Source organism: Bombus fervidus, chromosome 8, assembly GCF_041682495.2.
Source record: "Bombus fervidus isolate BK054 chromosome 8, iyBomFerv1, whole genome shotgun sequence".
NCBI classification, from domain to species: Eukaryota; Metazoa; Arthropoda; class Insecta; order Hymenoptera; family Apidae; genus Bombus; species Bombus fervidus.
Genome location: NC_091524.1, coordinates 1,559,256 through 1,583,979, shown reverse-complemented (window position 1 = coordinate 1,583,979; position 24,724 = coordinate 1,559,256). Strand labels below are relative to the sequence as shown.

The following is a 24,724-nucleotide window of genomic DNA, read 5'->3' as shown; positions in this document are numbered from 1 at the left end:
TACCGGAATCCCCGTAAATTTATACTGTTTCGATTTCGGAATTATTCTGTCTACATTCTAGTAGATCCGCTATAAAATAGTCGCTAAATGACTGTTCGCTCACGGTGATTGCGTCTAAAAACGGAAAATATTCTCTATTGTTCTCTATTATTAAGCACTATCTATATTCGCCCGTAAAAACTTGTACAATGATGTCAACGTAATACCTATTTATATAGAAAAGATTTTTATTTTATTCGTTATTTCCGACACTATCGTACTTGCATGATCAAAATTTAACATCTGTTAAACAAATACGCAAATTGATCAATCAACTTTCAGCGTTAGGTATTTATTTGCAAACGATCGAAACAAAGAGAGAAAGCAATACTGTCACAAATTAATTTCCCACCTGCATACATCAAAAAATGGTTTTTCGTACATAACATTACCGTTAAAGTACGCATACTCATTAACAACAATTTATATCAACTATGCAATAATCATTGTAACTATCGAGAATTTCACTATTGTAGATTTCTATTAATATTTACTTTATTCTCATACATCATTAAAACGTATTAATTCGCATTCACGACCATAGTCAGTCCATCTAAACCTAAATCTAGTTACTGTTCAATTTTCACAATAGCCTTGAGACTATGGTTAACTTCATTGAAGTTCAACAACTCGAAATAACTTTCGACAACACAGTTGATCAATGCAACGAATTGAGATGTGTTTTCTGGCGTATAGGAAACAACCAGTGGAATTTATAATGAGGAAACTTTGATAACAAACTTCGATGGAGATTTACAACTCCTCTATAATGTTATACAAAAACCGAAGCTACTCGATGAAGCAATCTCAGAACGGATTACAAGAACAACCTTGTTGTTTACTCCATTTCACCTGTAAGGCGAATACATTGTATCACGGGGAATCATGTACATACATATATCGAATATCCAAAGCTGTATTGTGGATTACGAGTTCGATATGCATTCTAATTAGCGAGATGCATCTCATTTTAAGTTAAAAAATGTTGTGTTTAGTGAATTAATTGTAGATGCCTTTGTGTTAACGATTTCATAGCCTATCTACTACTGTCACAAAATTAATGATACATTTTACATACTTCTTTTACTTTCCACTGCATTTCTCTTTATCTACATTCTTACATATAACGCATTGACCCATGACGTTCATAATGCAAAGAGATTCTCGTTCAGTAAATGCAAAAGCATTCAAGCCGGCAGAGTATCATAAAGCTTCTTATATTTCTTTAAAGTATCGTAAAACTCATTCGAGTTTATGAGATCCATTCACGAAGAACATATCTGTGAGAAATTATAAACATACCTGCGAAATTCTACAAATTGTACAAACTCTATGGTAAGCTACAGATTCTAATGGAAGTTTCTAAGAAATAACCATTCTATTTGAAAATATGTAAAATCTTAGATAATTCCTAGCTTTAAAGGCCGCTGTAAAACACTTTTAATTGTGGGGCCTCTCGGCCGGTAAACATCTCTTTTTTTTTTTTTTTTTTTTATCGTGGGGAAATCCTCATGGACACTCGGCGCTGCGTAGCAACGACCGTGTAGTGTCGGACTCTTACCGACTAAAACCCCACGGTGGTCATCCCGACGTTCAGAGGTGCATCCGGGGTCTCTTGCGAATCACTACCGAGTGCAGGCCGGTAAACATCTAGGTCAAAGTATAAAGTTTAAGGGCCATGGCCGAAGGCATGGAATGAAACCTTCGTCTTCTGAAGGAAGCACTACGTACATCGTACATAACATGCGCACGCATCATCATACATGTATCATACATGTTTGAAATGCAACGTAGACACATATATGCATCTACATTTTTACAATTATAAAATACAAATATATTATCAGAAGATATACAAATATAATTCATAGTTATAAATCATTAACTAAAGAGTTTGTTAAAGAAAATAATATTATATAATATTTAACGTTCAATACATTCAAATAAGATTAAGATAAATATGGATTGTAATAAGGATAACGATAATATTCAGGAGGTGGTTTCTTTTATAAAAATGACTAGGTATCAAGGTTTTCATGTTGTACAATACGTTGAAAATGAATCGTCTTAACTATTAATACTTATTAACAATATTCACAATAGGCTGAAAACAACTTCTTTCAAATATGCAGTAACGACGTAAATTTTCAATAATTACACGCTTTGTGTGCAAATTGGGCACAATAAAAATTCTTGCAAACACTTTTCTTTGAAATAGTAGTATTATTCGCCACGAGAGGGCTAGTATACCTATATAATTGATTTTCATGTGGACGGAAGTTATAGTGCTGCCATCGTAAAGTCCTTTTAGGTTGTTTTCAGCAAGCACGCGTTTTCAACGGTAAGAGTTCAATATTGTTTAGAATTTTTATACTTTAAAATGTTCTTACGAAGTTATAAATTGATTTTAAATTGAATTAGTAAATAGTTAATGAAAAAATTACATATATAATGAAACAATTAAACAAAAGGGTTTCAAAAACAATTGCATCGCGTTACGTTGCTAGAATACACGTTTATAAACGAAATGTCTATTGTGAAATTTTCTAGTCACTTCTACATATTTTAGTGAACTTCATAATAAAAAAATAGTAGATAACAAAGAAAAATTAGGAACGTAGAAAATTAATTGTCGAACTCAACTATTTTGCCGAGTAAATATTGTATACTTTTGTAATGTCCCTGTTTTACATTATGATCTTTTATTACATTTACGGTTTGAATCTTTTTTATACTAAAAAATAGATACACCAAGATGCAGATATTTGTGAAAACTTTGACTGGTAAAACCATCACCCTTGAAGTAGAAGCATCAGATACTATTGAAAATGTAAAAGCTAAAATCCAGGATAAGGAAGGAATTCCACCTGATCAGCAACGTCTTATTTTTGCTGGGAAGCAATTGGAAGATGGACGTACTCTGTCAGATTATAATATTCAGAAAGGTATCTTGTAACTTCATTAAAGAAGCTCCAATACTTTATATATTTTATAGCCCATAACAATAGTTCCTATGTTTTGAACAGAATCTACCTTGCATCTTGTTCTTCGACTTCGTGGTGGTGTCATCGAACCTACTTTGCGTATTCTTGCACAGAAATACAATTGTGATAAAATGATTTGTAGAAAATGTTATGCCCGTCTTCATCCACGTGCAACCAACTGTCGTAAGAAAAAGTGTGGCCACACAAACAACATTCGACCAAAAAAGAAGCTGAAGTAGACTACATATAATGTTTGCTTATTTTGCGAATATATGTATTTCTAAAAGATGGTGTGAATAAAACATACATAAAGAAGTAATCAGATTTTGTTAACATTTTATTATATATTAATGTATATAGATGTATACAAAAACATAAAACAAACTTTAACACATAATAGGTTCAATTTGAATATATTAGTCTTTTCGGTAACTGTTGTTTCACATAATTTTCATACAAGTTAATATCATTGGTGCTTGGCACAGAACCGCCTACCTAAATAATATATATAATTTTAATACGATAAAAAAGATTTATATGCTAATGACTATATATACTCACCTCTGCTCTTTTAACATATTGCTCATATATACTAATACTAGACTTCTTTATCACTGGTACTTGAACTACAGTAGTTGTCACTTCAGGGAATGACACTTGTTGAGCTAATTTCGAACGCAATTTCGTGTAATCCGAGGAATATGTTGCATTGCGTCCAATTAATGCAAATCTATTAAAAATATATATTAAAAAAGTATCCTTTAATATGTATAGAAGCAATTTACCTTTTATATAATATGACATCATTCCTTTTAGGATATTGAGGTTGAGTACCATACACTTCTTTCATAGATGGAAATAATAATTCAAAAGATGTGAATTCCGAGCTTTCTTTCGACATTACAAATTGAGAATCATTAGTATGCTGATGATTCTCATATTCGTCGGAACTTGAATCATCGCTAGAGCTATGGAATATTATACATAAAAATTAAGATCCAAAAAATTACATTTGCTTTAATTTTTCCATCGCTCTATTAATGACTTGTACTACCTTGCACTCGATGTTGTGCTACTGGTACTACTTTGCCCAGTCATTGAAGGATTCTTCATATTTAAATTTTTATTACCAGTTTCTTCCCTTCTTCTACCTGGTCGTATTCGTACTGCAAATGGACTAAAACTGGTTGTAAAATGCGGCATAAAATCTCTAACAGAATGACTAATTTTATACGCGTAAACTTCGGAAAGTAAAGACAGTTCGTATGGCCTACAAAAAAATATATAAATGAACCACGATATTACATTCACATTATGAAATGTTTCAATACCTATGGTAATCGTAATAAACATCAATCATTTCCTCAGTTGAATTTTGAACTTGTATTATTTCTGAACATGTTTTTGTTATTTCATTTAATGCATATGGTAGACATCTTAATACAGTAGTATCCCACCACTGCGTTAAAGGTTTTATTCTGCGGGAATAGTGACAAGCGGGTTTATGATGAAGATAGTAATCTGTTAGAAGTTCCCAAATAGGAGGCTTTCCTTCTTCAGGTATAAATAAACCTGTAATAAATATTTAGATACAAATTTTATTTACTATTCTGATTTATCTCTAATATTATTTAATCTCATATTTATATTTACCTAAAAATAAATTAATTGTATGTTGTTTTTCTTGATCGCTAAATGTGTTACTATAATATCTACTGAGAGTTTGCATAATATCATTACCCTGACTTGTCCATGGTGCAGTTTTTCTAAATCATAAAATAAAAATCTCTCATCATAATTGAAAATATATACAATATTATACAATTTTACCTGTAAGTTTTTATTCTATGCACCAATTGAGAGCCACCATATTGTAATGCTAATGTATCGCCGTGATCCTCATATAATTCTTCTAACATTCTTACACAATCAGAGTCAAATTCTAATTTAGGAGATTCTAATACTCCTAAAGCACACAATTGGAATCCCAAAGCACATTTTCCTATCGCAAATTGTGCTGTGTTCGTACGATCTAAACAATCAACACAATTTGTTCTAATAATACCAGTTTGTAATGTACCCCTTTTACCGAAGCATTGTCTTACTTTGTTTTCTATATCATGTAATTCATTATACTTATTTTCTCTGGCAAATTTAAAATCAGTACTACAGCTGACAGATAGATTATCTCCAATGGAAATATTTGTATAATTTTGAATGCCATATGTATTGAATGAAGAAATCGTGTTTGAATTTGTTTTATGAGATTTTTTATTGTAATTAGGCTGAGGAGAAAATAAATTCCTTTGACTGTAATATGGATTTTGTGATTGAAAAATACCAGTTTTCAAAACTGCATTATGTGCTATATTTGCCAATCGTGCCATAACATTAAACTTTTTTCTGAAAAAAAAAAAGAAGATTAAAAATTATATCTAATACTTTTGCATACTAGAACATAAAATCACTACATGCAGTTATACCTTTTGTTCATTCGAGCCATGTCAAACCTTATGTATTGAATATGATGTTCTGGAGATAAAAATTGGTTTAAATATTTAACAGCCATGTATAATTCTTCACTCAATGTACTTTCATGTTTCTTTTTTTCACGTTTTTTAACAAGATTGAGAATTATAATTGGAGAACCATATCTTCTTAAAAGCTGATTAAAATGTGCACCTGGTTTTTTTTTAATAATTAAATGTTGATTGTATCATATATAAATATAACGATACCGTTTAACTTCCATACCTGCTGTTTCTACATAAGGATCAGCCAAATCACAAGTGATAGTAGGTTTAGGAACCATTTTACTAACATCCTGACTCCAATGTCCAGGAACTGATCCACGCATTTGTACAAAAGAACTAAAACGGCCTTTACTTAAAGAACTCACTCCAGAATCATGTACAATTTGTTCTGTTTCTACTTCATTTGCAACATCTCCCTGAAGTAATAAAATTACCTTTTAGTGATATACAGTTACAATAGTACAACATAAATATTATTTAATTATACATACATCAAAATTTGCTCCACGTTTTAAAAACCTGGTACCTGCATACTTATTACTCCTTCTAGCTATAATAGTTATATACATAGATCTTCCAAAAATACTGACATTTGATTGACCAATAAAACCGTGTGTAACATATAAAATCCAGTCACGATGCAAGTCATTTTCTACTGGTTTCAATAAATGCGAATTCCACACAAATCGACGGTGCGGATTACTTCGTACACCATAATCGATATATTTTTCTGTACCACTAAAAATATTACCAATTATCAAGTTTTATTGAGTGTTTAATTTTCAAAAACTTATTAGTTGATTATTATAACAAACCTATTATTCCAATAATTTTTTTTAGATGCCCAAATATTGAAAAAGTCTTCTGCATCTTCAGTATCGCTATTCTCTGCTTGATTTGAATCCGTGTTATTTGTATTAAAAATATCAGGTTTGATATGTTTTGGTGGAGTCATGTTATTTTGTAAAGTATGCGTTAGGTCATAAGAATAACTGAAGTAGAAATTACTACTAAGATCTATACTTTGAAACATCTTCACATATCTTTGTTCATCAGGGTGAAAAACACGGATAGTATCATTTGGAATATAAATCATTGAAGTGTCTTCTATTTTATATATTGTATGATGCCCAATTACAGCCACTCTACGTCGTTTGGTAACAAGAATTATATAGTATCCTTCTAAGAAACGTACAAAACCTAATAGAATAATTTTTAACCATTAATTATTTTATTAGTTTAAATCACTTTTACATTTTATTTATTACATATCTAATATATTGTGCATATAACATGGTTAACTTTCTAACTGCAAGTAAAATAGCATGCAAATATAATTTTGTGTGATATCATGCTAAAAACATACATGTGCTGCAATATCTTACAGAATATTTATATTGGTACAATAAGTATTTAATATCATTTCTTATTGCATAAAATTTTATTTTTGAGTTTTAAATTTTCAATTTAATAGTTTATTATAAAGTTACCACACAGAATGACCATTATCGCATTTAAGCTACATTTGCATCTTATTGTATTACATACGTATCACTTACTATAAAGTTGATTTTTGTGTGTATATGTGCATGTGTATTAAATTTTCTTTGTTAAGACTGTTATTCTGTTTCAAATGTATGATGTTTCACTGAATATGAAAGACATTGGTCCTTACCAAGAAGACCAAAAGCTGGTACTAGTCGAGGGAAAGTTTCTCTCTGCCACATTGTTTTCCAGGTGAATTTAGTTTGAGTTGGTTTGTGCAATGGTTTCTGACATTCTTGGTGTTCAGATTCTTCTGATACACCATTGTCAGATGTAGATTCTTTGTGAATGTTGCCTTTGTTAGCAAGCAAATACATAATATATGGAAACTAAGTCTTATATAATATTTTAGCAATAGTTTTACTCCAATATTACTATGTATATTTATGTTATTTTGCGTCTAGTATTAAAATGCAATAAACATGCATGCCAAGAATTAAATCATGCAAAATTATAAAGCTTAAGCTATGTCTCTAACACGTACGATGCTCTTACATATTACATACAATGTAACTATGTATTAATAAAAAACAAAGAATTGATATATAAAATTATATTCTTATTCTCTCTACACAATTATGTGTCATATATAATTATTACAAAATATGAAAATTTTTTTATTGTAGAACCATATGTACTGATAATTTATGTAAGAAACTAATAAAGAAATTAATATTGCTTACCAACAATTCCAAAAGCCGAAACAATTTTGGCAACTCCTCCAATATTACTTCTTTGTCCAGTACGTGTACGATTACCCATGTCTATCATATTTACAAGGTCCTTTATTTCATCTTGAGTATATTCTCTTTTATCATCTACAACAACTAATTCTTTCGGTTCCATACGGTCTATTTTTAATACACGGAAACGTGTTAAAGTATTATTTGAACCCATTAAATAAAACCTCTGGAACGTAAATTATATGTATTCAAGAATATTTAAATAATTTATTGCTTGTAAGATAAAGTAAGATCTTACAGATTTTGTTTCATAAAGGGCAATTTTTTGTATTGAAGAAATAATAGGATGAAATACTACAGTTGAAATAATCTTTTCATCCATTGCAGATAAATGTTAATTTAGAAATATTTAGAATGTCTTTTTCCAATACTAGTAGCTTTCTTGCAAATTCTTTGTGTATCATTTAAGTTGACGTTTAATACCATCACAGACAAAATAAAAGATAGACCTATTACTCAGTGGATTTTTCTGTCTTACATCTCGAGTGCTTTAGAGCTCTTTTACCATATAGGTGTCATTCCCAACATTGTCGATATAGTATGGAATACTATCATTTTCGGCGATTAAATTGATACAATTTCTACGTTCGCCGTAACAACCGAAAAGCAATTTCAGAACATGAAATGCGAATTCCATATATCAAATCTATTCTATATTTAATCAATGTCAAGATCTCAGTACCTCGTCTATAATAAGCATGTATTAAGAGTATGCTAAATCGGAAACTTCGAATTGATATTTAAATTGTATATGAACTTGCCTTTGAAGTTCACGAAACAAATGGCATAAAAATGCATTGAGCATTAGGTCTATCCTATACTTTTTGTATTTGTGGTATAGGTTAGCGTATTTTATAATCGCGGATGAAATATAGAATTCTACGTAGTAGGTACATTTCTATACATTATGTATATACATACATATATGTAATTCTTATATATTTGCATACAACACATTTTGATATATATTATACATGTGTAGTATATTCTCACTATACACAAACGAAAACCTAACTATAAAAAGGTGTGTGAAGGCAGAATAAAATAAATGTATATTTAATCATTTATTTATAATAATGAGTTCAAAATATTACTTGAAGTTATAATTTATATTTTACAACAAATATCATTCCTAAGTATATCTATGCTAAAGCATTTAAATTTCCTATATGCATTAAAATTTCTTTTTGAGCTGTAATAAGTAATACATATTACTGATAAAACCAATTGCGATAAATGCAGAAAGTCCTACAACAATCATCTTATCCGATCCACCTCGTAAAAGATATGTTGGTTTTGTTAAGTCAGCCTGTAAAATGTATGTTTATTATATTTCTCTTTTTAATGTAATTCTATTATCAACAGATATATATGTATTTATATTTACCTGCCATTCCTGTTGGAGCTTTTTTATTTTTGCAGGTACTGTGCAATAATTCTGTTTGCCAGATAATACAGTAGATGGCTTAGTTTTGACAGAATCAAACATCATTTTTATTGGTTCTATCTTTTCTAATGGTCTTGGGGACTACGACACAAGTATTAATTTCATATATTATTATATGATCAATGAAATTGGTACAAATAATATTATGTTTAGGATATTAAATTTAAATATACAATTTTTTTATATCATAGTTTTTTTAATTTCTTGGATATTGATATTATACCTATATTCTATTGATATTACGTAGTTATATAAAGATGTAAAGCTTCATTCCTTACTTATCTAACATTTCTAGCATATAATAGGGAATATTATTTAACAATAAATAACTAAATGTAAAATTTGGAAAATTTGTTTTATAATTATCATATTAAAAACAGAGTAAATTATACTTCATTGAAGCAAAGTAGCAAAAATGGAAAAAAGATGTTGGAAAATATATGAATCTTTGGCTTAATTTTTGTCGTTAATTACTTACTAATGGATAAAGAGCTTGTAATTGTGTCGATTGTTTTAAACGACCAGTAAATGCATTGAATTGATGGAACGACATTTTATCTATTTGCGTAACATACCTTCCCTTCTGATGGCACTTCTTCGTAGTGAGTTTGGTGCTCTCTGGAAAGGGAAAAGCAAGTACTTATTTATCACACGTAACGTACATAGTGATATATGTATAAGTTGGTAGAACGCAAGCTAGGTATTTCATTATAAATTAGTCGAAAATTTTCCTATCAAATATTATTAAATAAGTTACACATATTAATTTATTTTTAACTATATAATCCGACAGTAAGCCTAATAGAATTATAAAATAGCAGTTATTTATAACACTTTATAGATAATATTATTATGACTAAAATATATTATTATATATGTACATTTTATCACATTTTTGAATTTAGAAGTTATATATATTTATTATGTTTTACTCATTCTTACAAAAATTAAATATATTTTTATTCCATTCTGTAAGATACTAGAATCCAAAAACTACAGCTAGCGCTCTCTGTAGACCATTATCAATGGCTGGGGTATCTAAATAAAAAATATATGTATATACATATGTAACATTTGCTTTTAAAAAGGGTACAAATTTTTGAAATTCTTCTGAGATATAATCACATTGTAATTACAACTGCTTTGTAATATCCACTTAATGAAAACATAAAATATAAGGAATTATTAATGAACTATTCAAGTATATAAATACAGAATATCTTGTAAGTTTAGTGTATATTATTTATTGTTTAGTATTGCTTAACTGGTGTGTGTTTAAAATAGAAAAAGATGATATTCTACAATTATAGATATTAATTGTAAACAGAATTAAGAGAGAATCTGTATTAAGAATATGTGTATTAACTAATCATATTATTTCATTCAAGTAAAAACTTATGTGAAAATATGTAAACAGATATAAGCTAATTTTATGTTTCATATATATAAAATATATTTACTAATAAAACTAGTATTAATCAATTATATGTTATTTTTTGCAATAATCTTCTTAAAATGAAATCGTACTTACCAAATATTAAAAAATGTAGTGTTTAAGATACGTATTCAGTCTAGTACACAGTTTTAATAAAATATAGTGGTTTTAAATGTTATTTTCATGTACCGTAAAATGATACTCATTGCTTTATTTGTATTAACTCAGTAATCTTTGTGTATATTTCCAGGATCCTCAAAGGTGCTTGGATACAACTTTTCACTATGGCATAAGAGTCCACAATTGTATTCAATATCCATATCCTTTTTACTGGTGATAATTATATAAAATAATATGCATACATTAATAGCATTGAAAATATCCTAAAAATTAGAACTTAAAATAATTTACAAAAATAATAAATGTAAAACATTTGGTAATCCTCTCTCTCTCTCTCTCTCTATATATATATATATATATATATATATATATATATATATATATATATATATATATATATATATATATCGAGAGAGAGAGAAAAAATATGTATTACATGTATGTATATGTATAGGATATGTATGTAGGTAAATACAATAGTTGTGCATTTGTTAATATTACTTCAATCATTTGCCGCAACGGCAGCTCGGTGTATTCTGTTTTACCGACGAGCTGGAAACAGCAAAACATATCATGGCTGAATATGGCGGTTTACTGATGAACAATCCTTTAAGTTTTGTTAATACATTGTATGATATGAAAAAGATATATGACAGGCGTAATTAATGGTGAGATTTGGTGACAAAATTGTGAATAAATTTTGTATAATATTCTTTAAGTCTGTAGTGCCATATCATATTCATTGTATGTCATAAAAAAATATATGATAATTGGTATAGTATTATACTTTATTAGTAGAAATAACAGCATTTCACTGACTTTTAATACATTGCTATAAATAATTGTTTATTACAATAGTTCATATCTATATTTATGAACTTTCAAGTATCAATTTGGTGCTTATGGATCCTGTGTCTAAGATACTCTAAATATTGTGACACATAATAATAAAATCTCATGCCAAAACTAAGAAGGAATAGAAGGACTGAAACTAGGTGGGGTGACAAATATTATACAGCAGTGAAAAATGCTGTTTTTATAACAGAGACACAACCTTATGAGCCAACATTACCATCCTTCCCTTTGGAGGAGTATGTTCCAGAATGTGAGAATCTATATATGTGTACACAATGCAAAGACTGGTAAGTTCACATATACACACATATTAATATATTTTAAGTATCTGTTTTACATATGTTGTATATTAACTGCAGTATTATAAAGCATTATATGTAGTACATGTAAGGATTAGTTTTTAAATAGAAATACATGTAATATGTGGAAATTTTATTTTTTGTTAGCTTCTATTTTCGAAGCAGTTTGGAAGACCATATTGCAAGGAAAAGTTGGATATTGGGATATTGGTGTCATCATTGTTTTGTAACTGCTTGTAAACATAGCTCTGTAAAAGGTATATTATGTTCCACATGTTTACAATTGGATCATGAGAAACGCTTATATTTACGAAGTAGAGGTTTACGTAACAATCAAAAATTTGGGGCAATAAGAATCTTTTACAATCAATGTCAATTTTTTGCACATTTGAAAGCTCATAATGTAGATTTGGTAAATATAGGTGACTTAATGTTAATGCCTTTACCAACAAATATCATCGATTGGAATCCTGAAGTAGATTTAACATGCGAAGCACTCATGGAACATACATTTATAATAAAAGTTCATATAATGGATTGGTTGAAAAATAAAACTATTGATAACAATTGGTGGCAATTGGCAGAAGATGCTAATAATCCAGTTACTGTTATTCTTAAAGGTTATAATGGTCGATTCCATTTTAAGCCATTAGAAATATCAATAGAGGAGCAAATTTCTATTTTGAATTCTGCTCATTCTACACCTAACAATGGCAAGAAATTTTCTGATATTGATATTCCTGAGTCAGTAGAAAATGTTGATAAAGGAACAAGTCCATCTTCAACAGATACCAGGGTTTCCATCTCTGATGAAAGTATGATTGAAAATGAAGACAGTCCTTGTACACTAAATGACATTACTTTTGTAAATTGTGGATTCTCAAAATTTCTTGAATCTGAGTTTCCAGCAAATATTAAGGAAAGGAAAGGAAACACAACAGTTTCTGTAAAATCAGTGCAAGATTCATGCACTCCAAAACGTCCAAATGTAATTAATAAGTTTAAACGAAATAAAGTAAGACATGTAAACTCCATTTCATCCAATATGGTTATGTCATGTGGTAATACAATGATAGCGCCTAAACGTGATATCAAAGATTTATCAAAGCGTCCTACCAATAAACAATTGTGGAAGAGTTTAACACATAAATCTAGTAACAATTTATCAGTCAAGACAGTTGCAGAAGGCAATATCGTAAAAGAAAAATCTGATAGAAAGGAAAATAAAACACTTCGCAATAATTTATTAAATGTGTCTAAGGTTCAATCTGATGTATCTTGTACAGCAAAGGTGGATACATATAAAAATAAGTTAGGTAAATTGAAACAAAATCTATATACATTGACCATTAATTCTGGTCAAAAGGATGTTAGATTTCAAAGTACGAAACATGTTGATATTAATACAATTATTAATCAGCTACCACCTCACATGATCAATAACAAAAAGATAGTTTTTATAGGACACACGTCTGATAATGCACCTGATGATAATAACAAAGAATCATCTTCCGAAGGAGTCATTCGCTTAGTACCTGTTGGGAATGAAAAATTATCGAAAATGAAAATAAATATAGGAGATAAAAATCTATCTCAAGCCGGTAAAGAAACTAACAGAAATAGTTCGAAAAACCAAACCGAGCCCTTTAAAAATAAATTACGACCTTTTCCCGGTAGGATTATATATCAAAACGGACGGAAATATATTATTAAGCAATCATCAGGTCTTACTAAAAATTTAAAAAACACATCCAATGCTGTGGTACCAGTAAAAAATGTACAAGGAACAGTGCAATCAAAATCTACAAATATTCCACCATTAGTGTTCTATAATATTCCACCATTGATACCCTTAGATTCCACTGAAATAGAAAATATATCGAATCAGGAAAAAACGAATTCATTTCATAATGATGTTTCCCCTTTAACACCTTCACCATCCCCGTCGGAATTATCAAATAGTTCTAGCTGCGATATTCAGTCGAAACAGACTTCTTTGTCAGCAAAGGGTTCTCAGAAAGTTGATATACCTTATTTAAATACTGAACATAAAGACATTGGTATTGATGTACAAAATATGAACAATTCATTTGAAAGTTTAACATTTCATAAAGGAGAAGACCAAAATTTGTATCTCGATGTAAAGTTTTTTAATCAAAAGCCAATTTATTCTATTGTTGATACATCTACGATGATAACAAAATGTAGAGAAGAAATGCTAAATGAATTTTTTCATCTTTCTTATTTCGAATTGAATAAACGATACGATCATTTACAAGAAATTGGTGAAGAAATATCAAGAGTAATGAATTTCGTAACTGATAATGTGATCAAAGAAAACTTAAAAGCAGTTCATATTTTGCAGACTGTGCTGAAACATTGTATTGATAAATGCACTAAGAAATTTAATAACACAGAGGAGAAAGATGCACTGTTACATGAATGGGAATCTGAATATGAAAAAACAGATGAAAAACCTGTTTGTAAGGCATGTAATAAAATTAAAAAACCCAAGTACTATATTCCAGGATTTTCAAAGCCTGCGAAAAACGATATATATTGTTCTTGCTATAGGCATATGTGCCACAAATGTCATACGTATCAAGGTAATTCGACGCGTTTCGTAGCTCATCAAACATTTCACGACAAAGAGAGACCATATTTATGCCCTGATTGTTATCGTAAATTTACATCATATAGATCGTTAGAAGTCCATACATGGACTACCTGTTTCCATACGCTAAAAAGGCGTGTTCTCGGTTGCAAAATTTGTGAAATAGATGGTTTTCAAGATATGGAATCTGTCGCCAAACATTTCGCAATTATGCACAGTCATAATAAGGTAGTTTGTGATAAATGTTACATCGTTTTACCATCATATTCCGAATATAGAAAACATCATAAAGATAAACATTCGGATGCAAATGATCATCAACCCATAAGGCTTGTACTATGTAAACTTGGGCGATGCATTGTACGTTGCGAAGATTACATGTTACACATGGAAAAACATATAGTCGTTCAAAGATTAATATGGTTCAAATGTCCATTTTGTACGTTTATTCATGTAGAGGCGAAACGAATTATGTCTCATTTGCAAAGTGAACACGAAACACGTTTAGGGGAACTTACAAGTTCTGAGACATTGTGGAATACTTCTCAAGTGGAAACCGGAGCAAATTTATTGAAAAATAGTTTACAGCAAAATAAATTCACAAATGCACACACAGAGTCTTGCAAAGATGGAACTGTTATGCCTAAGATTATAAATGCTAGAACTATTACGTCTGAGGTATTTGAACATGGAGCTCAGGGGACGGATGATAACATAATAAATTATGAAACACCACTATGTTCTAAAGTTGTTAATGTTAATTCAGAATTTTCTCCAAAGTTAAGTGGAATCATACCGAAGATACTCGACGTTAGGTCAATGGCTGACCTAACGTCGAATATTTCTGAATGCGACAAGATTGAAGCAACTTCGAAATTTATAGATACGACAACAAGTGAGATTATAAATGCTAGAAATATTACGTCTGAGGTATTTGAACGTGGAGCTCAGGGGACGGATGATAACATAATAAATGAAGAAACCAAACAAAACAAAGCTCACCAAGATCAAGAGATCGAAACCGAACTCGAACATGTCATTGATTGTATATGGGATACCAAAACGATTCAACTAAGTCCAGGCCCAGTGAAAGTTGAATCTCCTCAACAAGATCAATTTTTAGGAGTGAAAAACGACCAGAGTACATATGACACATCATGCGAAAAAGCAAAAATTCAATTAGATGAAATAAAGCAAACAAGGGATGTTTCGAACAATACGCAGAATCAAAAGCAATCGGAGGCACATGAATTAATTTTGAAACTTCCTCCGCTTGTTAGAATTCCTCAACACGTGCTTGAGATGAATCGATCTAAGAAAGCTGGACAGATAACGAAAGGTGGAAAAATGGCAGTATTTTCACGCGATCAAGAAGTTAATCGCTATTTTCCTCGACGAATTGCTCTAATCAATCCAGCTAATTCAAATGAGATCCTAAACTTTCCGTGTCCTTTATGCAGAGAATTAATAAATACATCCAGATCAGTTATAAGTAATCATTTTCAGAGTAAACATTTGCAAGATTGTAAGCTATCAGAAGTTGCCATAAACTTATTACGAATATCACCAGAATTTATTAATGGTGGTTACAAGGAATTATTAGATAATAAAAAGCGCAAGTCCGAAAGTACTATATCGAGTTCAAAAAGAAGACGACGGTGGAATCCAAAAAAATATAATACCGACGGGAAAAACGTGAATTTTACAGGACTTGGGTTATGTGTAACACAAGAAACAGCTGAAGATAGCGAGGGTAATTTCAGGTGTAAGAAATGTGATCAGCGATGCTCGAATATGACAAATTTGAGAGAACATATTGCGTGCAATCATAGAATCAAAGGTCGATACTTAGTATGTCTGGAATGTGGAGATAATTTTGTGGTAGTACCTAGTTTACAAATGCATCTGAAAGCATTTCACGGGATAGAGGATCCCATAACTTATATGGCACAAAATACTTCCTACGCTCCTGATAATGTGGATGATCTGGAGGCTGAAGGAAAGTCTATCGAAGCAAATCAATGTCATGTTTGTATGGCGGTTTTCGAAGATAAGGCGGCGGTAGATAAACATCTTCGAGTCCATGGCATGGCGTTCTTAAATCGTAAAAGGATAGAAGCGCAAAATGCTTTGAAAAGTCCAGAGAAAAAGAGCGAAATGGAGGAAGAAAAATGTACACCAATCAAAACGAGTCCAAAAGAACTTGCTCGAAAGGATAAACCAGCAGAAACTATACTGGAAAAAATCACTGTAAGTTTACATGGAACCTATTTCATCTTTTGATTATTAATATATTAACCTTGAACGTTTGTTATTTCAGGCAACTATATAGCTAATGGAGGCACGACTTTTCGAAACAAAATCGATCGGAAAGTAGTACATATGTAGTAATTTCTAGGTTTAAATATGATCCTGAATCTGTGATTTTAACGTTTTATTTAATCAATGGGAAAACGTTTCTTCGTTTTCTAGATGAGAAAAATTAGAAAACAAACTTGTTAATTATTTTATAGTATCGAAAAAACATTATTCAATGCTTTACTTTGAATATCGGAACGGATTTTGATTAATATTAAGATCAATACACTTATTAACACATTGGGATTTATTATAAATTTCCTAATTTATGTTTTTCTATGTTTTATTTTATGTTTTTTATGAAATATGTACGTTCAAGATCTTTTAATTATAAATTGCATAGCTTTGTTAAATGATAATAGTTGTGTATACTCCATACACATACATCCATATACTGTAAAGCGAACGCAATGTGTTAAGTTTCTTAAATGTCTTGGAATGCAATACGATTGTAAATATATGCAAATATTTATAGACAAATATTGCTTGTATAATTTATTTTATCAGAATTTTCTTCTTTATGTGTATTCAAATAATTGAGTTATTCTTTCTATTATATGTGCCGTTAAAACTTGTTCTCTTAATCTTATACGAATCAGCCTAACTTCTATCGTACATAATTATATCCATTACATCATTCGTATGTATGAAATCTGCAGTTGCAATTACGACATAATGTAAATAATTGCTCTGTTAAAAAAAATATATATAATTTTTTCTACTCTACTAATTCATGTGCATCGTTATATCCAAAAATAGATAAATAATAAAATATTCTGATTTACTTACTAAAGAAAATCACTACTTATTCTTAATAGAATGGAAATAATGTTATTTGCAATAAATAGGTAGAATATATATGTATGTCTTTATTACACCATTTTTAATTGCACCGACAAAGATTATTGCTTAGTATTAAGTTAATAATTCAGTGATTGACACATACGAGATACTCGAGGTACGAAACGTGGGGAATATTCCCACTTGTTTTCTTTTTATCTATATGTATATATATTTATTTATATAATATGTACTCTTTACGCGTATTAATGTTAAAATATCAGTACATCACACTTGAAGATTTACAGAAGAAACCAATATATTTGTTTTTATGATTCTGTATTACGAAGAGATATTTTTCCGTTACATCGAGTGCAGGTACTTCAGGAAGGGTTGGGTTCTGAACACTTTGACGTTGGACCTGTAAGAGTATTTTCAGCATACCCTCTATGACTTTACATAATTTGAGTCGTCTAGTTTTACGAAACGATAATGAAGCAATTAAAATACAATTAAAATTATTATATTTATTATTGAACGCATCGATAAATATTATGAACTTCCAACAATTAAACATCGATTAGAAATAATTTTGAACAACGAAGAAAAGATTATTATTATATTTTGGTCCCTCCATAAAGTGATAATTCATAAAGTCGATCAGCTGTATACTTTTACGGGCCCCATAGTTTTATCTTTGGCACAATTACTAAGGAACACACACGATAAATTTAAACAGTGATTGGTTCTCTTGACCCTCGCACTAAGTTTTTGTGCAATCAATTTGAGCTTGATCTTTCATGAATACGAATACTGAAGATTGTCGCGTATAAAATTGCATTTTTATAATGTTTTATTTTCTAATTGAAGAATAAAATAAATATAATTAAAAATATAAAAAGAAGGAGCCAGCGGTATTTTCAAGTGTCGTGTTCTTCGGAAATTTGCCGATGATCCTTCATCTTTTATCAATCATAAACAGTAGTGAGAGTAGATTTTTTTCTCTCGATTAAGAACATATGTTTCAGGAGACAATTAGTACAGGAAGGAAGAATATTGCAACAGGAAATCGTTTTTTTCCACATCTTATTGTTTTAATCTACGAGGCAGTTGATTTTCCATTTTCGTACGATGCGTTCATATGACTATCCATCTCTGCAGGGATATTCAAATTGGTCGCGCGAGTTGTTGGACTTGAGGGTCGAGAACAATCTGATTTCTGAATGAAGTTTGTACTTGTATCTAGTTGGGCAGATTCGGAATTGGATTCTTTTCTAGAAGAAGACATACCATATGTGGCACTCGATGTCCTAGTGTTTGTTGGTGATGAAGACGATGAGGAAATGGATCGGGTGATTTTCAGCTCCGAGTCGGCAGGACTAACGTTATTCTGCATATCATTTTCTTCGAAGAGCTTTTTTAAATTGTTGCCGAGCTTTGTGTCATCAGAATTTACATTCGACTCCGCCATAATGGTTAAGGTTAATGATTCCGATGTTTTCTTGCCTCGAGCAGTGTTTCCCAGTTCGCTTAATGGAATTCCGAATTCACGAGTGGCCCATACATCGCAGCTAGGGCTACACGATGAGCCACGAGGGAGTTGAGAGACCTTAGTTTTTCTCGCGTCTTCCATGGAATGCCATCGGTGGGATCTCGAGATCGAGGATCCTGGAGCAATCGTATTTAAACTGTTTGTCGGCACTATCCGATGTGGAAATCGCGGAGATCCCCGAATTTTTTCTCGTGACGATGTTTGGCTGGTACTTGCTTCTAGAAGAAGAGCGGTTCGAAATACGTACGTTACAATAGATTTACATATTTCATTGCGATTCGTTAATACCTCGTACTCATTGTATTTGGAATGAAACAATATAAGTACTCGATGAAATAATTCACCATAAAGAAATAGTTTGGGCATACTTACTGGGTGGTAGACTAAAATTGACTCTGGGCTCGCTGTACTCTTTACGATGTAGCCCCAGGCTTAATCTGCGATCTTCTTCGCTAGTAATACTAATTATTGGTCCTGAGCCACATCGAGGATGAGGCGAACGACTGCCTTGGGCATTAACTTGACACGTAGATGCTGCTTTTGTGCCTGGTACCAAACCGGCAATGTAGCCCATGTGAACCCGTAGTGCTGATGCTACTCCTATGAGATTTTGACATGGTTAACCGTTTCAAATACGTATATTACACTATATTCCATTATTGGTTTTTAACTTTTTTTATACAATTTACCCGTAAACGAGGCGGTCGAAGTTTTCCTGCTGGTAGGGCGACTGCCGAAAAGACTGAAGAGTCGCTGAAAAACACCCAAACGATTCGGTCCTTCCGTCTCTCTTCGTCGGTGAAGTTTGTAAATATCTGCTAGACTTCTTCGTGTGCCGTCCGGTTCCAAATCCGGTTGGCTGCTAAACGCTACAGTACCGCGGCGTATTCCTAATTTACAGAAAAATCAAGTCTATACGTGTCCAATCGCCAATCGTGTTGCATTAATAATAGATACTAATATTTACTGACATTCGAACCAATAAGGCGAATTGAAGCAGACAGTACGAAAGCGAAAGCAGGTGCTAAGATATCGTAGAAGAGGAAGGAGGATAACCGCTCGCGTTTTTCGTGAAAACGCAATGTTCCCGAATTCTCTAAATGAAATCTTCGTGTTTATATGTGTGCAATAGATTGTCTTTCAATATCGAGTGTCACCATGGGGTAATGTTCGATCAACAAGCTTTATGGTATTTACGAATTAAACAAAAGCATAAACGGGGATCCTGCTTTAAGTATTTGCAGATTCATTCGGTTGACCGTCAAGTTTCATCATCGATTCTATTCAACTGGATGTCATTGCATTCCGAAACATTGGATCAAACGTGCAATTTAGCGTGCAGAATGGGGCGTATGCACGTACATACACCTGTCAGAGACTTGTCCGAACTTGTCAAGCGGTTTGGGACTTAGAGCTCGGGGAAATACGAGTGCAGTCTGGTATCTCGAATGGCAATTAATATGTCAGAAATGTATGAATTATGTCCTCAAGCTAGTAATACAGACCAATGCAATGACAGGCTAACAATCAAGCTGGTTGGTTTTGTATTAACTGTTTCATGTGCAATCTTAAGTAGCAACTAATTTTATTTAATAGCTGTTTCAAATTGACAGAGTAACAAAACTTTAAATTACATCCGCAGCATGATGAACGTTGTACGCTACTAACAAACGCGCAAGAAACATTGTTCGGCAGTACAGTTTTCATGCAGTTTTCCTCGAAAAATAACATAACCGTCTTTAAACATTAGACAAGTCAGCAAATTGGGGAATGTTTTCTTGTATCGCAATACGAATCGGAACACTTTTGAAACATTTGATTTCCTTATTCTAATTTCATCTATCGTTTCAACTTTCAACAAGTTTTTTAAATACTGATACAAGCACGTAAACGTCAGTAACGTTCAGATAACTGCGTGCAATAAACGGAATTCGGTCACCTTTCTTGAACATCTGAATGATGGAAGGACGACGAAGCGAGAAGAACATTAATTATGTATCGTTCCTTCTTTCTCTCCTTGATAAAATAGTTTATTCATTGTGCAAATTTAAACAGGGACGATTTCGTTTGGTGAAGGGTAACGAATCATGAAACGATCTTCGATTATATATTCGTCACGAATTTATTTGCACAACAAATCTTGGATCATGTAGCGAAGAATCTTACTTACCGGACGAATCAGCGGACGGCCAGCTAGCCCTAGGGATGACCGGTGGGAGGACGCTGAGCAATAACAAAGGCAGACCACCCCCGATGCTGGGATTGCGTTGTGGAATCGATGCGCTCGACGAAGCATGCGATGGTTCAACCGGTTCCTGTGCCAATTGTTTCTCCAATCTGGTCAATTCCAGTTCCAGCTGTGCCATTTCACGACGATACACACGATTCTGTACTTCCACGCGGTATTGAAGTTCGCTGTTGTACCATGAAATATAATTTTTGTTAAATTCGTTAAAAAGCAGTTGTATACCGTGTCGTAATTAGGCTTGCGAATATTACACACTAATTCGTATACTATTTTCAATAGATCAGTAACATCTAACGGATTTTCATCGGGAATTTTAAACGTTGATGGTAATGCGATCTCGTTCTCTTCTCTAACTCGATATCGAATAAATTCTCAATGGAAAATTCAATAAACTTTTTTTAGTGGGCACCGTTTGAAAGAAAATTCAGTGAAAGTCGGTAGTTGAATAAAATATGATGAACGATGCCTGTGACCTGGTTTAAAACGAATCGTTCCATGGTACCGTTAAGAATAACGTGAAGAGTTCAGCCACCGAGCACCGATAAAAAGATATCGTCTCGAGTTAGATCCGTCCAAACGATTAGTTACCAAGCGAAAGAAACCTTTATTGTCATCGTATTCAGCGCCATTGTGCTTACCCTCTTTCTTCGCTCCTGTTTTCTTCTGATTTTCCATTTGCTTTCGACCCTCTTTTTCTTATCTGCGAAGTAGTCATTGGCGCGACGCGGCGTATCGCGGCAACAGTAGCAGTTACTTACGTTCTATCATCGGTCACGAATCTCCTTGTATTGCATTCGATCTTCAGGCCGAGACTCTGGACAACGGGGTCGGCCCTTTCGCCAGCCAAGATATTTGTTAACTGCGGAAGAAACAGCAACGCCAGTGTTGCGGTCGTTGAAGCCAAGATTAAAGCGGTAATCGTAACGAAGGCCAATGTTGCGCGGTCGGACATCAAATTTGCCAGCACTACCACAATCCCCGAAGTGATCACCACGAAATAAACACTCATGCCGATGTATTGCGAGTCGTTTAAAGCAGGTATTTTCACGTGTCTGTAATTATGCACGATATAGAAAAGTACAAAGTAAGAAATAATTAACATAGATGTATAAGTATAAATAGAGAATTAAATTGTTGATCAAAATTACATTAACTCTACAATGAATAAATCGATACTTCCATTTCTATGTTCTTGACTTGGCCTTGGAACGTTTTAATATCAACAGCTCAATGCTAAAACTCCGACAAAAAGAGGAAACATCTTTGCTAATGAACGCACTAATGGCATCCCTCATTAAACTCCAGTTCGACTTTGCTTCTCCAATTGGAAGTTCCATGTGGACAGATTCTCCCGAGCGATTGTTTTAATGAATTCTTACTTACAAAAACTATTCTGTATATAAAATTTACAAGTTAACTCAATATTTTTACCTCGTTTCCCAAGCCATATATACACCGACGATTAGCAATAGACCTTTATATATGTAAAGTGCGCCCAACCAGCTGTTCGTATGTTGAGAACGGCACACCTCTACCTGTATCGAAAACCAACGATGTAAATTAATTGATTATCGCTGGTTAAAGGGAACGTCATCCATATCTTAATGAGCCTCTCTACCAAAGCTGCTAAGGTAAGGGTGAAATTGTTTTCGACGTCGTTTCGATTTTGATACCTGAGGTTGATAGACTACGCTTCTATCCTGTGGGCTAATTTCCAGAGTTAGGTTTCGGAGATGGCGTTGCATGGGGTCAAAAGTTACCCACAAGGTTACCACGAGGCCGTCTATCAGTAGCAGAACGCAGATCAAGCTTATAAGCTGAGTATCCTGAAGTAACTGTAGGTAGTAGAATTATACTGCCCGTTAAATGTCAACTGTACTTTCAATCTTATCGTACCTTGTTCTTGACAACGCCGCTTCTGCTTCTAGTGAAAATCCGATGAACGCGATAGGTCTTGGTAAACATCGATCCGAATGCCAAGGAAAAGCCAGCAGACAACAAATACACTCTCGCCTGAAAAACCGTGTGACATATCGTACGAAATACAAAGTGTAACGTAGCAACGGAAGTGTTCGATCTGTATACATAGATATACGCGATGCAACATAATTTCACCTACCAAACTAACGACTGTTCGCAAATAGAAAATTAATGCTCACTGTGCACACTGTAGGATAGTAGTCGTTGCTATCCGGTAGCGTAGCGTGATCCAAGCCCAGAAGTATGACCGCACCGTAGACTAAACCACAGCCGACGGCAGCCATATTATTCAGTCTAGGACTCGAGAGTTTTATGCTCCTGCCAGTCATAAGAAACGGAACACTTTACATTTTCTATACGATCAATGCGAAACGATGGAAACATCGTAAAACTTACTTGTGTTTACGAAAATGTAAATTGAACGCCAAGAAAGCAAACGCTAAAGTGACACCAACGCTAGCGAGACAAGTAACTGCTAGAAAAGCTGCAGGTGCTACTGTTACCACTCTCAACCTGGCCGTAAGAAAAATAAGCCATTTGTTATTATTAGAATGTTCTCGAATAGTAATAAACTCATAACGAGGACTGTAGCGAATCTCACGAATAATGAGAAAAACCGCGAATGCTAAGTTTTCCAACTTTATAATCCTTTAAGGCTTGGTGTCTTTCGAAAGTAGACGACGTCGTATTTCACGATATTTCCCAAAACATATGATTTATGAAACATTTCCGTCGGGGAACGATAATCAAATTTTAGTAACCCGACGGGAAAGCGTGAATCCGAATATATAGTTATCCTTCATATCGTATACTTATACGTTGTATCATAAGTTGTAATCCCATTTGGCAAGGGAAATCTTTACAGCTATTTTATGTGAATTGCTTATGTGATTGAATTTTACATGCAACCGCCCTTAACGCGATTGAATTCTCGGTTGCTGAACCTGTCGAGTTCACGTTTATCACGCAAATAATAGCTTATTAGCATACAGAAACGATAACATGGATTGTAAATAATTGTATGGCTAGAAATGGCATATTTGACATCGTTGCTCTCATTTATCAGCAGCTATTTGAAATGTATCCATTAGCGTCCAACGATTTATTTATCATTATCTGTATAATTAAATACATAAGGAGAGGGTATGGTTTGATTATTGTACGTTTGATTGTATATGTAATTTTCAATTA

The 24,724-nt window shown here is 32.4% G+C and overlaps 5 protein-coding genes across 15 annotated transcripts in view; 2 read left to right on the top strand and 3 right to left on the bottom strand.

Moving 5' to 3' along the window:
- Window positions 1-2,235: 2,235 nt before the first annotated feature.
- Window positions 2,236-3,342, top strand: Rpl40 (ribosomal protein L40). The gene is made up of 3 exons (XM_072008417.1): window positions 2,236-2,380; window positions 2,785-2,984; window positions 3,066-3,342. Exons 2-3 carry the CDS (start codon window positions 2,795-2,797, stop codon window positions 3,260-3,262), a joined length of 387 nt encoding a protein of 128 aa, XP_071864518.1. The 5' UTR covers window positions 2,236-2,380; window positions 2,785-2,794; the 3' UTR covers window positions 3,263-3,342.
- Fig4 (polyphosphoinositide phosphatase FIG4) lies at window positions 3,078-8,423 on the bottom strand. 4 transcript variants are annotated; one of them, XM_072008362.1, is made up of 14 exons: window positions 8,084-8,423; window positions 7,786-8,011; window positions 7,233-7,397; window positions 6,373-6,757; window positions 6,049-6,295; window positions 5,778-5,973; window positions 5,507-5,705; window positions 4,854-5,426; window positions 4,677-4,789; window positions 4,355-4,595; window positions 4,078-4,293; window positions 3,809-3,991; window positions 3,585-3,753; window positions 3,078-3,514 (listed from the first exon to the last, which is right to left on the bottom strand). In XM_072008362.1, exons 1-14 carry the CDS (start codon window positions 8,165-8,167, stop codon window positions 3,464-3,466), a joined length of 3,048 nt encoding a protein of 1,015 aa, XP_071864463.1. In that variant the 5' UTR covers window positions 8,168-8,423; the 3' UTR covers window positions 3,078-3,463. The 4 variants fall into 4 exon arrangements, with proteins under 4 accessions (XP_071864463.1, XP_071864462.1, XP_071864460.1 ...); XM_072008361.1 differs by having other exon boundaries at window positions 3,078-3,518; window positions 7,233-7,382; XM_072008359.1 differs by having other exon boundaries at window positions 3,078-3,518; window positions 8,084-8,422.
- A 473-nt stretch (window positions 8,424-8,896) lies between these two features.
- On the bottom strand, window positions 8,897-9,902 carry LOC139989795 (uncharacterized). Its single transcript, XM_072008418.1, has 3 exons — window positions 9,771-9,902; window positions 9,233-9,373; window positions 8,897-9,154 (listed from the first exon to the last, which is right to left on the bottom strand). Exons 1-3 carry the CDS (start codon window positions 9,843-9,845, stop codon window positions 9,020-9,022), a joined length of 351 nt encoding a protein of 116 aa, XP_071864519.1. The 5' UTR covers window positions 9,846-9,902; the 3' UTR covers window positions 8,897-9,019.
- A 1,408-nt stretch (window positions 9,903-11,310) lies between these two features.
- Window positions 11,311-17,453, top strand: LOC139989764 (uncharacterized). Of its 5 annotated transcripts, none has more exons than XM_072008326.1 (4): window positions 11,311-11,515; window positions 11,734-11,989; window positions 12,149-16,865; window positions 16,936-17,453. In XM_072008326.1, exons 2-4 carry the CDS (start codon window positions 11,805-11,807, stop codon window positions 16,945-16,947), a joined length of 4,914 nt encoding a protein of 1,637 aa, XP_071864427.1. In that variant the 5' UTR covers window positions 11,311-11,515; window positions 11,734-11,804; the 3' UTR covers window positions 16,948-17,453. The 5 variants fall into 5 exon arrangements, with proteins under 5 accessions (XP_071864427.1, XP_071864426.1, XP_071864429.1 ...); XM_072008325.1 differs by having other exon boundaries at window positions 11,311-11,620; XM_072008328.1 differs by having other exon boundaries at window positions 11,311-11,989; window positions 12,149-13,317; window positions 13,465-16,865.
- Window positions 17,454-18,825: 1,372 nt separating this feature from the next.
- Window positions 18,826-24,724, bottom strand: part of Gaba-b-r3 (gamma-aminobutyric acid type B receptor subunit 3) — a 32,835-nt gene continuing 26,936 nt past the window's right edge. For 3 of the 4 annotated variants that reach the window (XM_072008321.1, XM_072008320.1, XM_072008322.1), the window contains exons 10-19: window positions 23,930-24,046; window positions 23,713-23,851; window positions 23,450-23,566; window positions 23,227-23,388; window positions 22,985-23,088; window positions 22,312-22,605; window positions 21,476-21,720; window positions 19,995-20,195; window positions 19,678-19,905; window positions 18,826-19,523 (exon numbers count right to left, since the gene is read on the bottom strand). In XM_072008321.1, coding sequence (XP_071864422.1) covers window positions 18,853-19,523; window positions 19,678-19,905; window positions 19,995-20,195; window positions 21,476-21,720; window positions 22,312-22,605; window positions 22,985-23,088; window positions 23,227-23,388; window positions 23,450-23,566; window positions 23,713-23,851; window positions 23,930-24,046 — 2,278 coding nt within the window. In that variant the 3' untranslated portion in view covers window positions 18,826-18,852. The remainder of the gene's footprint in view (window positions 19,524-19,677; window positions 19,906-19,994; window positions 20,196-21,475; window positions 21,721-22,311; window positions 22,606-22,984; window positions 23,089-23,226; window positions 23,389-23,449; window positions 23,567-23,712; window positions 23,852-23,929; window positions 24,047-24,724) is intronic. The other variant, XM_072008323.1, reaches the window with a different exon arrangement.